At 49.1% G+C, this 14949-nt stretch overlaps 1 protein-coding gene across 2 annotated transcripts in view; it reads left to right on the top strand.

The window, feature by feature from the left end:
* Positions 1 to 4262, top strand: part of LOC135918435 (uncharacterized) — a 72950-nt gene extending 68688 nt beyond the window's left edge. For both annotated transcript variants that reach the window (XM_065452078.2, XM_065452077.2), the window contains 2 exons: positions 2130 to 2288; positions 3787 to 4262. In XM_065452078.2, coding sequence (XP_065308150.1) covers positions 2130 to 2288; positions 3787 to 3873 — 246 coding nt within the window. In that variant the 3' untranslated portion in view covers positions 3874 to 4262. The remainder of the gene's footprint in view (positions 1 to 2129; positions 2289 to 3786) is intronic.
* Positions 4263 to 14949: the final 10687 nt, after the last annotated feature.

Here is a 14949-nt window from a genome sequence, read left to right as displayed (position 1 = left end):
GATTATGATTACTGTTCGAAAGCAAGATAAGCGCCAAAGGGCGCAAACTTTTCTTGTGTATTCCCTATAACGAACAAATTACACGCGGCGTCTCCTGTGCAAGTTGTATAAATGATGCTTAATCATTTACTAGTAATCCCCTGCTGCTTTCTCGTCGTGTGCTGCTGTGCTCGATTTAATTGCGAGGAAGCAGCGCGAAAGATTCGCGAAACCTAGAAGCGCGATTGCAGCACCCAAATGTTAACTGAGACGACAAAGAGGCGAGTAGGGGCTTTGTTCACTCATCTCATTTGATCGTGTGTTTGGATAATGCCAGTGCTTTGTGAAAGAGGAGCACTGGCTGACGCTTGCTGTAGTAGGGGACGTAATTGAACACTGCCACGGCTGTTAGACCTCGTGGCGGGTCGTGACGCTGCCTCCTCGGGATGCAAACCATCACCAACTGTGATCACTCTCAAAACGGCGGCGGCTCAGTACGGCGCGGCCGCGCGGGCGTCATCTGGAAAGCTATCTTCGACGGGGGCAGAGTGTTCCGAATGCTGATAGCTTCGTGTGCGCTGTGCTCTCGTCACTCAGCTGGCGTCGAAGCGAGAGGCAGCACGGCGGTCAATTCACTCGCTGCAGCGGGCCTATCTTGAAAGCGATCGCCTTACGTTGCGGAGGGACGGATGGATGGACGGGTTTCCTCGTTGGGCAGGCATAGAAATGCTTGCGCATTTAAAACTGGCAGTTTCGTGTGAAGGCTTGAGCATTCACAGCGATAGCAAGCTTCTGTGTAGGGCTTGGACTCCTCGCACAGGGCTGAAATTGTACACGGATGCGGCAGCATGGCACCACGTAGCATTTCAAGCCGTGGAAAGGCGCAACAGCGCCGTGCCAGCTACGAAATGTCTGACAATGGAGGCGTTGCCAGTAGAGTTGCAGGCCTCGCCCCTGGACGACGGTGCACGAGGTGCGACCGACGAGAAACCATAGGCGTTGAGAAAATGCACCCTCCGCGTTGGCTTGCATTCAGGAAATTCCTAGGAAGTTCAATTTTCTGCCTTTTAAAATATGCGTGCGAGACGCAGACACGTGCTTCTCTGCTGGCGTTAGCGTGATTGAATCCCTCCAATATGTATCTATGTCGTCACAACAGCTTCAAATCGTGTGTAGTGTCCGTATAATGGCACTCTATCGCAATAAATAAAATTGGGATCAGAGGCAAAATTGCAAAGCGTGGAGGGCACGCGAAGGAAAAAACGAGTCAACTTGGGCTCCTACTGAACTGAAGTGGCACAAAGGACATATACCTTTCATTGAAATTAAAAGGCTATAAACTAAATACGTTCCATTTGAACTGCACGTGACTGTATTTACACTGCGCCCCTACTCCCATTCATCCCAAATTCCTGCGCCAAGAAATTAGAATCCTTAGCCGCCGTGCGCGTTTGTCATTAGCTGTAAGTGTACAATTTTCTAGAAGAAGGTGCGGCTAGCCCAAACCAACTTGCTCAGCTTGACAAAAAGGCAAAAGTGTGTTTTTATCATTTTGGTATGTTTACCGACTGTCATATAAGGATGTTAGGGAAGGGAAGTTTGTTAGGGAAGTCTTTTGTGCGGGAAGTTCTGTATAATGTTCCGACGCAAATAGATGCAGCAAAGATCTGTCGCTTTCTTTGATAAAGTTTCCGAAATGATGAATATACCCACAAGTTTCCCAAATGTAGTTCCTAGTTATTCTGGCATTTCACTCAGCGGTTCCTCCGAAATTTACCTGCCAGTGGGAGTGCTTGTTTATTTATTTTATTATATAGCATCGGCAGCCCGAGTGGAAGGCTGTGGCCTCCCCGATACGGAACACCAACAACATAACTTGGAATTGGACTTTGCGCTTGGACTAGGACGCTCAGCTGTATGTCATCTCGTTGAAAACAACAATGTCCAGGGAGGCGATAGCCAATAGAGCTTGTGTATTATAACTTGTTTGAATTGTTAAATTTGTAGTTGGTTCATCGACAGATCAATCCGTTGAATCTTGAGCAGAAGTAGACTATTTGATGGCATGGCAGCTGTCAACGTTAGGAAAATGAGGCAAGAAAGTTTTTCGTCTGCCCCAGATGACCCACCTTTTGTGTGTTGTTCAACAGGCCCTGCGGGACGACCGCTTCGGCTCGGCCACGCCACCCATGGGCACCGGCTCAGTCAGCGGTGGTGACGGTGCCACGGCGCAGGACGTGTCCGCCGATGACGACGGCTCGCCAGACATGATGACCTCGGGGCCTCTGAGATCAGAGGGAGCCAGCAGGGTAAGATGACGGCTGCGTAGCCTCTTCCAGCAGCGCCTTTCGGTAGATTAGGTGCCAGTGTTGCCACGCGGACCGTGTTCTTGGCTGCTTGAAAATGATGAGTGCGCAGTGAAGACATGCGTTTAAAATAGGCTGATGATGATGATGATGATGATGATTATTTCTTACAAAAATTGCCAGGAATGTGCAATGAACAAAAGCACAAACTTCACCGATCCAAAACTAAGTACAAAAAAGATATCGTAGCATTGTAAATTAAATCTGTTACAGTGGCTGAAGCAAACAAATGTGATGCATGAGTGGACATTAGCCTTGAAAACGTAAGGGTCCCAAATTAGTGGTGTAATACAGAATGGTGAGCATTGTAAGGTTTTTTCCGCATGCTATGCGCCGCAGCTATGCGCATGGTATGTGCACGGTGTCGTTTACGAAATGGCGATATTTTAACTGCCTAGTTATAGTGTTGTACACTTGGTAGTTTAGTTTTTTAGGGATTGTGCTATTTTCAAGAAGTTCAAAAAGATATGGCCTTTCTTAAACGTCTATTTCCTATAGTTGCTATGTTTTATTCATTAAGGACAACAAACGTTATTAATATCGGTGCTGTAGATGCCGAAAATATTTCTTCGCTCGCATGTACCGCCCTTTTCTTACTATATAGTCCACGCCCGCACTTTATGGCCTTCAGGAAAGAACAGGGAGGATTAAAGTTATCGTGACCGAAACCAGTACACAGTATGTAAGCATAGATATTGCTTCACAAATTTTGCACATACCTAATAATAGGTTTCTAAAAGAAAGCTACTCAAAAGTTAAGCCGCCTCCTTAATGAACATTTTTCAAGCATTGATCACAGCCACAGTTCCATTATTCAAGAAGAAAGTCAGTGCATCTAAAAGAAGCACAGAAAATTGAAGTTGTGTAATAAATTAATTTAGAAACTCTCCTTGAACAATGTAAAAAATTTATATCTGACATCCTAACAATTTAGACATATGTGAAAATGTCTGCGAAATATTAGGCGCATCAAAAGAGCAGAGTGAATAAACACATGCTGGAAAACTTGAACTTGTTTCAACAAAAGAAAGTTACGAGGTCAGAGACAACCATTGCAGAATGCGTTGGTCGACTGCTCATCCTATTTCGAGACTGCTGATCCTTTCTCCGTGTATAGTTAACATCCATAGATAATTCGCATACAGCAATATTTGAACTTTTCAACTTGTGTAGTCCAGTGACAGTAGTAAAAGTAGTAGGGTATTTATAAAAGCTCCCGAGGTAAAGTAAGTCAAGATCACTCGAGCGCATGTTGTTCGTTTACATTCGTTTTCTGTGCACATGAACCAGCAACATGCGCCCGAGTGATTTTTTTGTTTTCCTGTGCGCCTTGAGCCTTCGTACGAAAGCAAGCACAGTCACTGCGAGTTCAGTAGAGAGCTCGCGTTTGGTAGCGCAACGGCGTTGCCACTGGCTGCTAACTGCGCTTCCACATCGACAGGCCGGCGGCAGCTCTATCCGAGACCCCCTTGTGGCGTCGGTCAAGAAGAGGGACCGTGACGACACTTCCTCGGTGGGCGCCAACTGACGTACACCTGCCGGGCCCAGAACGCAGCGCCGGCTATTCACCCGCCCCGGCCACCTGGTGCTTGAAATGAACTGCCGCCGCCTTTGAGCTTGTGCGAGACATTTGCCTTACGTCAGCTTTTTCTTTCTACCCGCGCGTTCATTGGTCACATTAAGCATCCATCCCTGTGTTAGCTGCGCTAAATGTGGGGCATGGTCAATGGTCGCAACCAAATGATTTTTTATTGCGTGTATTCGATTAACGACATTTCCCTTTTCTTACTTAACACGAACGTTTCTGGTTATACACAGAGTACTTCACTATAGCATACAGTGTTTCTGGTTATTGAGCTGTTAAGCGAAGGGCGATAAAAGCAAGAACAAAGACCGGGCGTACGTTTTGGGTGATTAGATGGTACAGTACGTGTTGGCCTTTTTGCGTCGTGCTAAACGTTTACTGTGCCAGACGACGTCATAACAAGTGAGTCAAAGTCACCTCATCGAGCGAAAACGCGTTGCCAGCACATATGTCTGGAGTGGCTTCAGTGTTGCCGCATATGCCCTTCAGTAAAGAAACAATTGAGAGTTTGCCCTTGTGTCGTCCATTTGTTCCTTCTAGTTCATGTGGGATTTGTGCAACCTAGAGTGTTAATCGATACAAACTTGCCCTGCTTTCAGTTTTCCCCATGTCTTGGAGAACGATACACGATACTGAGTTCGCATTAATTTCAATTAGGATATGTTGCATGTGGTATGTGGAGAATGTTTAATGGGCAACTCCGGCATTATTGTTAACCATATAAGGATATTGTCATTTACAAATGGCATTGACAGTCCTGCCACCAGCAGGGTGGTTTAATTTGCTTAAAAATTGGTCAAAAATTTTAAATCACCACTAACCGAGATACCGAAACCGAGAAGGGTAGCTGCTTCGCGTGAGGTCACGATGAGTTGATGACGTCAGATCCTGGACTACCATTACGTAAACAGGCAGAACGCGTGCTCAACACGCAGTACACGTGGCTCAGATATCAAAGAAGCGGAGCTGGTGATGTCTCCTGATGACACAGGGAGCTTTTAGAGATCTTCAGCTAAAGACAGCGGCGATGTCAGCGACAGCGCTGGTGTAATCTCTTTCGTCACAGACATAGGGTGGCTACTAAAAATTCATAAGTCATGAACGCAACCAATATTAAAATTCATTTTCAGGAATCTTAAATGACTTGCAGCCATATTATTTCGCGCAGGTAATCAGAGTGCAAAAAAGAGCGTGTATTCAAAATTTTAAGATCAATCAGTGTGCATCGAAATATCGCCGGAGTTGCCCTTTAACGTTCTTGCTTTCCAAATATTTACTGAATACTAATCTCCCCTATTTGCGTATGTCACACAAGGCGCATCGTATATTTGGCGAATATTCTCAGTGAACTGAACGAGGCACCTCGTTTATATTTGTAGAAAATATTGGGCAGACGATGGCCGTCTGCAGTGATTTACTATGGAAGGACTGCGGAGCTGGATGCGCATGGTTACGAACGCCCTTGAACTTAGCTAGCTGTAATGCAAAAGGTATAGCAGTCACCGAAATAAAATTTTGTGTTAACTGAGCTAACGTCATGACTGAAGTCAAAAGTGTCCACATTATCGGGGATAGAGCTTTCTTATTCGTGAACTGGAGGTAGATGCAGGACAAGATTAGAGGCTCCGCTTGGACATTCAAGTACAGCTTCAATTGTGTCGCTAGTACTCCACCATTCGCAATAATAAAAGAGCCTTACACGGTGTCATAAAAAGAAAAAAAAATGCTGCTTGTCCAGTTTTAGAAAAAGGAAATGAATGGCGTTACTCTTGGCAACGACGCGGTCGATCAAAAGGTTTAGCTTTCTACACTCTGCGCCGCCGGTGCTCTTGCGTTTTAGTGCTTATCACGCCTAGTGCTTTCGCTGGCTCGCGAAACTCGCCCACTGCGAGAAGCGGCGTGTGCCCTGCGGCGTCTCGACCAAGGAGCCGCGCTTCGGCGTTCTGCGCAGAGAACCCCAGCGCCGCTTGTCGCGCGCCCTTTTATTCGCCGACGGCACTGAAAGGGCGCCGATGCATCCTCCACGTTCGGGGACGGGTGATCTGAATGGCGCTTTAGGTATTCGCACTTCGGATGCAGTTTCCTCGTAAACGAGGTCTTTTCTTGGCTCGAAGCAAGCACTGCAAGGTTTCTTGAATGGAATTTAAACCGTCCACGTCGACTTAGTATTTGCCTTTAGTGTCCTTTTAAGCATGTGCTCCAAAGTGTTATATGTGGGTGACGCTTTTAACAGGTAGGTCTTCGGGTGTGCAGTCAACATCTTACTGCATGTCAACATCTTACTGCATGTCAACATCTTACTGCATGTTGACTGCATGTCAACAGACATGTAGTCAACATCTTGGAGAATGTGAGTTAATTCTAGGCAAGTCACGTTCCTAATGACACTTGTCAGGACGGCTTCAATTAAAATAGTGTTCGAGTCTGCAAGATCGCTCGGTTTTGTGTGTGTGTGCGAAAAGGAACAGGGAGGCCCTTTCGTAGAGCCTATTAAGAGAAATAAGAAGTGATGCTTTAATTTATGCACTGTGCCTCTCTTCGCTAAAGTCAAGTGCGGCGCATCTCTTCTAGTGAAACCAGATACAGAGAGCGAGCAGCAGGGATTGGCAACTGTGAACGGCGGAAACTACGGCGGCCAGGCGCACTGAAACGTATTACGAATCAAGCGAATTATACAACTGGCTTGGGCGTGTTTCTTGCGCATTAAGCGTGAATACCTAAATGAAAACCGGCACAGAGTGGGGTCACAGGTAGTTAACTTCCAAAGCGTTCAACGTCAGGCTACTTTTCATTATTTGTCTTTCTTCCGTGTGTTTTTCACTGAATAAAACTTTTCATAGTGTACGCTTGTGCGGGGTGCCTCACTGCGTATGCTCTTGTTTGCTGTGCTATAGTGAGGGACTAGTGCCAGTAAATTGTTTTTGCTCGGGCCTGTCGTAGGTATAATGACCATGGCTGTTGCGATCATGTTTTATCCTTGTTCCACAGGATTCGAGTCCGAGTGCATAGCTGTCCTCGTCATCGGTTCTTCGTCGTGCGGAGGCACTTGCTAGTGCACTTGTTGCATTTCTAGGCGCCACTTAACCGCTTCAGGCACGGCATGATTCGGTGGATTTGACATCTTTGTTTATTTCAGGAGCACTGCCGGCGTATCACATATGGCCTTAGGCAGGCGTGGGTCATGGAAAATATCGAAAAAAAGCAAACGCGGTAATACAACCGTAAAACTCGCACAACGCAAGTCCACAGAAGCAGACGTTATGAGAACTCATCACCGAATACAGTGCAATAAAGTTTAACATTTTGAATCTACAGAACAATTGTAGCTGAAACGGTAGTATTTATGCATTTCATCTCGTTCGCGTATACACACCGAATAACGAAAGGAGCATCAGGGTATGGACAAGAACAAACATCTCATAGTGGAGCAATATGTTGCTCAACCTTGCAATATACAAAGCCTTCTACATGAAGTGTAATGCGATGGACGCCATTGAAATCTTTCAAGCGTATATAAAATAACAAGAAAGTGAAACATTAATTGGAATGTAGTACGCATGCGGCATGTGAGGCCAAATGATGGAAGGAAAAAAGAATAAAAGAGGGAAATTGAGTGTATTTTCTTTCGCTGTTTTGTCATAAATGATTTGACATTTGTACAGTATACAAGGTCCGCAGACAGAGAATTTTATATCAGTGACACTGCGAGGAAAACATTAATTTTTGAAAGCTTGTGTGTTGCAGGAATAGTCTCTCAATTGTTTCGTATGCTCGGATTGCTTTGTTCGGCGGTGAAATGCTTCGATGTACGCGTTCTTATGTATGTGCAGCTTATCGTAATAGCATAAGAACATCAATTTCAATCGCTCTTGTCTGCAATGTGTTCAAGTTAGCGTTTTTCAGAAATATACTGGGAGATGTAAATGAACTGTAGCGATTGTTAAAGAATCGTATTGCTTTGGTTGAATCATTTCAAGTTTTTTAATATTTACTTGGGTGTGGGGATCCTACACCACCGGTGAGTACTCGAGGATTGCACGCATGGAAGTTTCAATTTCGGGGCGGACATACTCAAGCACCTTCTTAGGAATCCTATTTTCTGCACAGCTCTCTTTTCAATGTAAGTAACATAATTACTCCACTTAAAATATGCGCTGAATACAGCACCCAAGTATTTATAGGCATGACAATGATAGTTTATGGCCATTGATTGAGTATTCATACCGTAAAGGTAGTCGTTTACGTGTTACAGTCATAGCCACCGTTTTCTTTTCGTTAGGCTTCACTGGCCAGGTTGCACACCAAGAAGATATTTTCGTTAAAGCTGTATTTAAAAGAGCCTCGTCACATGGCTAAGTATTTCTAGGTAAAGAATTCAGTCATTTGCAAATAACCTTGCGGTAACCGGAACATCATGGGTGATGTCAATAAAAATTAAGAAAGAGAGGGGCCCATGCACTGAACCTTGAGGAATTCCCGACTTACCGGCTCTGAATCAGAGCATACGTTATCGATAGACACCATTAAATTTCGGTAAGAAAGGTAAGCCAGATTTCATAAAGTGAGAGCATAATTTTTCAGTATAGGTTTAAGTTTCGCAACACGTTTTGGATGCGATCTGCGATCAGATGCTTTTTCAGTCTAGGAATATTGCTACGTGGTAGTATTCCCAATGACAAAGAGCCGCGCAGGAAGAAGACGAAGACGACGATTGGAAGCTAGCGCGGGCTGTTGCCTCTTGGTCAACTGCGGCGTATTGCCTTGTAAATATACTTGTAAATAGCTTTTCGTCGGTGTCTTCCTACGTAACATATTTGGTGGAGGTGGACGTTCCCTCTACCTCGTCACGGAGCTTCGCAGTGGACGGTACGTCGAGCCTACCTTCTTGGCTCCCGGCGACGCCAACCCGACTCCACCGGCTCCGACACCTGCTGCCCCTTCGACGACCTACATCACACTCTCCGCTCCCCGTGATCCTGGCGTATTCTCGGCAAAAGATGGGGAAGACGTCGAGGACTGGATCAGCCTTTACGAACACGTCAGCCGCAATAACCGGTGGGACCCAACTATCATGCTCGCCAACGTCGTCTTTTACCTCGGCGGCACACCTCGAGTTTGGTATCGGACGCACGAAGATGAGCTGACCAGTTGGGATTCGCTTAAGCAAAAGCTTCGAGACTTGTTCGGCAACCCCTACGGTCACCAACTTGCCGCGCAGAAGGCGCTTTCCGGTCGTGTGCAGACGTCAACGGAGCCCTACGTCACGTACATTCAGGACGTCTTGGCTCTATGCCGCAAAGTTGACGCACACATGACTGAGTCCGACAAGGTCTCCCACATCCTCAAAGGCATTGCCGATGACGCTTTCAACTTGCTCGTATTTAACAACGTCGCGACGGTGGATGCAGTTATAACAGAGTGCCGCCGCCTGGAATTCGCTAAAAGCCGACGTATCGACCAACAGTTTGCCCGTCTGCCCAACACCCCAGCGACATCTTCCTGTGCCGACGCTCCTCGTCCCAACAACACTGGCGATGTTACCAGGATTGTCCGGCGTGAGATCGAGGCCGCCTATCCGGCTGCGTTCGACTCCAGCCCCTCCAATGCACCCGCAGTCACTGTTTTCCTGATCCAGGCAGTTGTCCGCCAGGAGTTCGCCAACATGGGTATTCACACCATCTGCTCGGCCCATCGCCCTGATCCCCACCCGGCATCTTTGATTCCACCCCGTCCCGCACCTTCTTACCCACCACGTTTCCGCAACCCCTCTGAATGGCGCACTGCAGACGACAAGCCAATTTGTTTTCACTGCCATCGAATTGGGCACATTTCTCGGCACTGCCGCAGTCGCTGGAGTTCCCTGAACCAGTCTACATATACTGCCTACTCTCGCCCCCCAGGTGGCCTTTCTCGTCCCTATGCTGCCCGCTCAGATAATGCCGCCACCGATTCTCCTGCACCGAACCGCCCCTATTCTCGTTCGCCTTCGCCCCAACGACGACAATCTCGCTCTCCCCAGCCCCGTCGTTCCTATTCGCCGACTCCCTTCGGACGCCGCTCCCAGCCGGAAAACTAGACGATGCAGCGCCTCGAGGTGACGCTGCATTGCTCCCTACGCCGCGAAATCCTCTCCTGACGTTGCCCACTCATCTGAACCTTCTTGACGTGCAAGTCGACGGTCTTCCTGTATCAGCTCTCATAGACACTGGGGCGCATTTGTCGGTAATGAGCGCGGATCTTCGTAACCGGCTGAGGAAAATAATCACGCCCGCCACGACGCCTGTTGTCCATGTCGCCGATGGCGGAACAGCCCCCGTAATTGGTATGTGTGCCGCCCGCGTCTCCTTCGCCGATCGCTCCACTACGGTGCTATTCACAGTCATCGCTCACTGTCCGCACGACATCATCCTCGGCCTCGACTTCCCCTCCGCACATTCTGCTCTCATCGACTGCTCCGCCAGTACTCTCCGTCTCGACCTGCCTGTTCTGGACCCCGCTGAAGAACACCTTCCGCGCCTCAGTTCCGTCGACTTCGTTCGCTTGCCACCTTCGGCACTGACTTACGTTGACTTCGTGTCATCCCCACCAGTGCCCGACGGTCACTACATCGCGGCTCCTATGCAAGACGTCCTCCTTACACACGGGATCACACTACCTCATACTATTTTATCTATTACGGCGAATTGCGTCTGCCTGCCAGTGGTCAATTTTGCCTTGACGACACAAGTGCTGCCACGCGGGATGTCTCTGGCCCAACTTTGCTCATTCGAGGATCACTCAGTAGCATCCATTGCAGTAGACGACACTTCATCCGATCCTCCTCTACCATCGCAGTCGGCAACTTGTACCATCGCCAACTTACAGAAACTGATTGCACCCGACATGCCCTCCGAGCACGCTCGTGCGCTCTACCGCGTTCTGATTTCCTACCAAGATATTTTTGACTTTAACGATCGTCCTTTGGCCCAAACAACAGCTGCTAAACATCGCATTAATACCGGCGATGCTCCTCCTATTCATCGCCGCCCGTATCGAGTATCACCGGCTGAGCGTCAAGTGATTCACACCGAAGTTCGCAAAATGCTTGCCAAGAACATTATTGAACCGTCATGTAGTCCATGGGCGTCACCGGTTGTGCTGGTAAAAAAGAAGGATGGCTCATGGCGCTTTTGCGTGGATTATCGGCACCTTAACAGGGTTACCAAAAAGGACGTGTATCCCCTACCTCGGATTGATGACGCCCTTGACTGCCTCCACGGTGCTCGCTATTTCTCCTCTATTGACCTTCGCTCCGGCTATTGGCAGATTGCCGTGGACGATCTCGACCGCGAGAAGACTGCCTTTGTAACACCCGACGGTCTTTATCAATTCAAGGTGATGCCGTTCGGCCTATGTAACACTCCTGCCACTTTTGAACGCATGATGGACTCCCTTCTTCACGGTTTCAAATGGTCCACGTGCCTGTGCTACTTGGACGACGTTATAGTATTCTCCCCAACATTCGCTACGCACCTCGAGCGCCTCTCAGCAGTCCTGGACGTTTTTCGGCGAGCCGGTCTGCAACTCAACGCATCGAAGTGCCAATTCGGCCGTCGCCAGATTACCGTCCTTGGACATCTCGTTGACGCGAACGGAGTGCAACCGGACCCTGGCAAGATCCATGCTGTTACGCACTTCCCTGTTCCGAAGTGTGTCAAGGATGTGCGCAGCTTCATCGGCCTTTGCTCGTACTTTCGCCGTTTCGTCAAAAATTTCGCGGCCATAGCACGACCACTAACCGAGCTTTTGAAAAAAGACGCCCCTTTCCAGTGGGGCGATAACGAGGCCTCTGCATTCTCGCTTCTCATCGATCTTCTCACAACGCCTCCCGTTCTGGCCCATTTCGATCCTTCTGCGCCTACCGAAGTCCGTACTGATGCCAGCGGTCACGGAATTGGCGCAGTACTGGCACAACGCCAGCGTGGCCACGACCGTGTTATCGCTTACGCCAGCAGGCTCCTCTCGCCCGCGGAGCGCAACTATTCCATCACTGAGCGTGAGTGCCTGGCCCTAGTTTGGGCGGTTGCGAAATTCCGCCCATACTTATATGGCCGACCCTTTTCCGTTATCACAGACCATCACGCGCTTTGTTGGTTATGCTCCTTGAAAGACCCTTCAGGAAGACTTGGTCGCTGGGCCTTACGCCTCCAAGAATATTCGTTCTCTGTCACCTACAAATCTGGCCGACTACACAAGGACGCTGACTGCCTGTCTCGCTACCCGGTAGACGAGCCTGACGACGCCGACAGTAGTACCACCGACGGCATTTTCTCTGTGTCTGCCTTCGCTAACATCGCCGATGAGCAGTACCGAGACCTATCGCTGCGAGTACTCATCGAGCGTCTGCGCTCTACACCTACCGACGCATCCGTTCGCCGATATGTCCTCCAGGGCGGCATTCTGTACCGAAGGAGCTTCCTCCCTGATGGCCCTGATCTTCTTCTCGTCGTACCAAAACATCTACGACAAACTGTGCTCTTTCAGATGCATGACGCACCCACTGCAGGACATCTTGGCGTAACCCGCACGTACGACCGCGTCCGCCGCCGCTTCTATTGGCCTGGTCTTGCTCGCTCCGTCCGACGCTATGTTGCTGCCTGTGATCCCTGCCAGCGTCGGAAAACACCTCAGGTGCTACCTTCCGGTCATCTCCAGCCGATCACCGTCCCTGTGGAACCGTTTTTTCGTGTTGGATTAGACCTCCTCGGTCCCTTTCCCACGTCATCCTCTGAGAACAAATGGGTAGCCGTCGCAACTGATTACGCCACCCGATACGCTATCACGCGGGCTCTACCTACCAGTTGCGCCACTGACGTCGCCGACTTTCTCTTGCCTGACATTATCTTAGTGCATGGCGCCCCGCGACAGCTGCTTACTGACCGTGGTCGTAACTTCCTCTCGAAAGTTATCACCGACATTGTGCGTTCCTGCTCTATTTAACACAAGCTGACTACCTCATACCATCCTCAAACCAATGGCCTGACAGAGCGCTTAAACCGTACTCTTACCGACATGCTGTCCAAGTACGTTTCGCAGGACCACCACGACTGGGACGTTGCCCTTCCTTACGTCACCTTTGCTTACAATTCTTCCCGGCACGACACCGCCGGATTTTCCCCATTTTATCTACTCTACGGTCGCGAACAGACCTTGCCCCTTGACACGGTACTTCCTCCTGCTGCGACCTCAACAACTGAGTATGCGCGCGACGCCATCGCCCTCGCCGATCATGCACGCCAGCTTGCCCGTGCTCGACTGACGGACTCGCAAACCACGCAGCAGCGTCGGTACAACGCCCGCCACCGTGACGTACAGTTTTCGCCTGGTGCACTCGTGCTCCTGTGGTCGCCCTGTCGTCACGTTGGACTTTCCGAAAAGCTCCTTTCGCGGTACACAGGGCCCTACCGCGTGCTGCGCCAGGTGACGCCTATGACTTATCAAATTGCTCCTGTGAGCTCAACCTCGTCATCTACTCTGGCGTCTAGTGATGTTGTGCACGTCAGTAGGCTCAAGAGCTGCTACACTGCTTCAGAGTCCAGCCTTTAGTCGCTCCGGGACGGCGCTTTTGCCGTCGGGGGTAGTGCTACGGGGTAGTATTCCCAATGACAAAGAGCCGCGCAGGAAGAAGACGAAGACGACGATTGGAAGCTAGCGCGGGCTGTTGCCTCTTGTTCAACTGCGGCGTATTGCCTTGTAAATATACTTGTAAATAGCTTTTCGTCGGTGTCTTCCTACGTAACAATATTATGCCAATTTTGCCGTGTTTATCTAGAATAGTTGTAATATCATGAACAGTTTTCAGAAAGTGTGTAACAGTAGATAATTATTTACAGAAGCCGTGCTGCCGGTCTTTGAATAAATTGTGTTCCGCGAGGAGAACTGATACGTGCTTGAATGCATCAATAGGAAGAAATGAGGGAAGAGTCAGATACTTTTGCAATAGAAATAAAATAACGTTAACAGACAGAAAGAGAGCGGTTTGGATCAGAGAGAAAGTGGGCATAGCCGATATTCTAATTGACATTAAGAGAAAAAAAATGGCTGTGGCTTAGGTAAGGTTAAGCCCAGGATGCGAAGCATACTAGCCTTTATTTTAGTTGTTGAACCACTGTTTAGCCTGGTGAACTGCTGTTGCTTGGCTATATTTGGTTCGGCTAGACGAAGAAACAACTCATGCATTACTTCTTCGCCTTCAAGAGTGGAACGCGACAGCGTTCCCGTCGACCCGCCAAGGGGTGTAAGACAATGGGCTACAGGGCAGCGACTACGCGCCCCGCATTGGACGCGGTGAGCGTCGAGCAAAGCAGCGTTCGGCGCGGCAACGAAATGTGCGCCTGAGCAAGAGACGCACGCCTTAGAAACAGCGCGTTTCTAAGGCAACACCGCATTCACTAGAGGCGCTTTTGTACCGCTTTGAAGCGTTGTACTCGTGGCTCAGTGGTAGCGTCTCCGTCCCACACTCCGGAGACCCTGGTTCGATTCCCACCCAGCCCGTCTTGCAAGAGTTGAGCCAAAGCCACTTCTCCTCTGTCGTGACGTCACGGTGTCACGTGATTTCATGGTCACCGCCGCGCCTGAGGAGCTGGGTTGAGCCCTCGTAATATGCTTCGCATAAAAATCGCGCTGGGCGGGCCATGCAATGCGCAGGTTAGATAACCGTAGGACCATTAAGGCTGAACCAGATGTACGCGTCCCAATGCGTCCGCGCACGCCGCGTTGACTCGACGTCGCGTCGCGCTCGACGGAGGAAGAGGGCGCGCACCCAAACGATGCACGAGTTGCCGCGCGTAGCCGCGCGTCTCGTCGCGGCGGCGCAGTGTTGCTAGCTTGCCATGTTCAAGGCAGTCTGGCCTTCGCTTAACGGCCACGTCAAGCAATGTGTTACATATTGCCATATTGCAAGAAAACACAATAATTCTAGCTTAAAATTGGTTTTTATATTTCAGAAACATATTTTACGACTCCTTGTGGGTCATTCAG

Source organism: Dermacentor albipictus, chromosome 2 (genome assembly GCF_038994185.2).
Source record: "Dermacentor albipictus isolate Rhodes 1998 colony chromosome 2, USDA_Dalb.pri_finalv2, whole genome shotgun sequence".
NCBI lineage: Eukaryota > Metazoa > Arthropoda > Arachnida > Ixodida > Ixodidae > Dermacentor > Dermacentor albipictus.
This window is presented reverse-complemented; position numbering and strand designations above follow the sequence as displayed.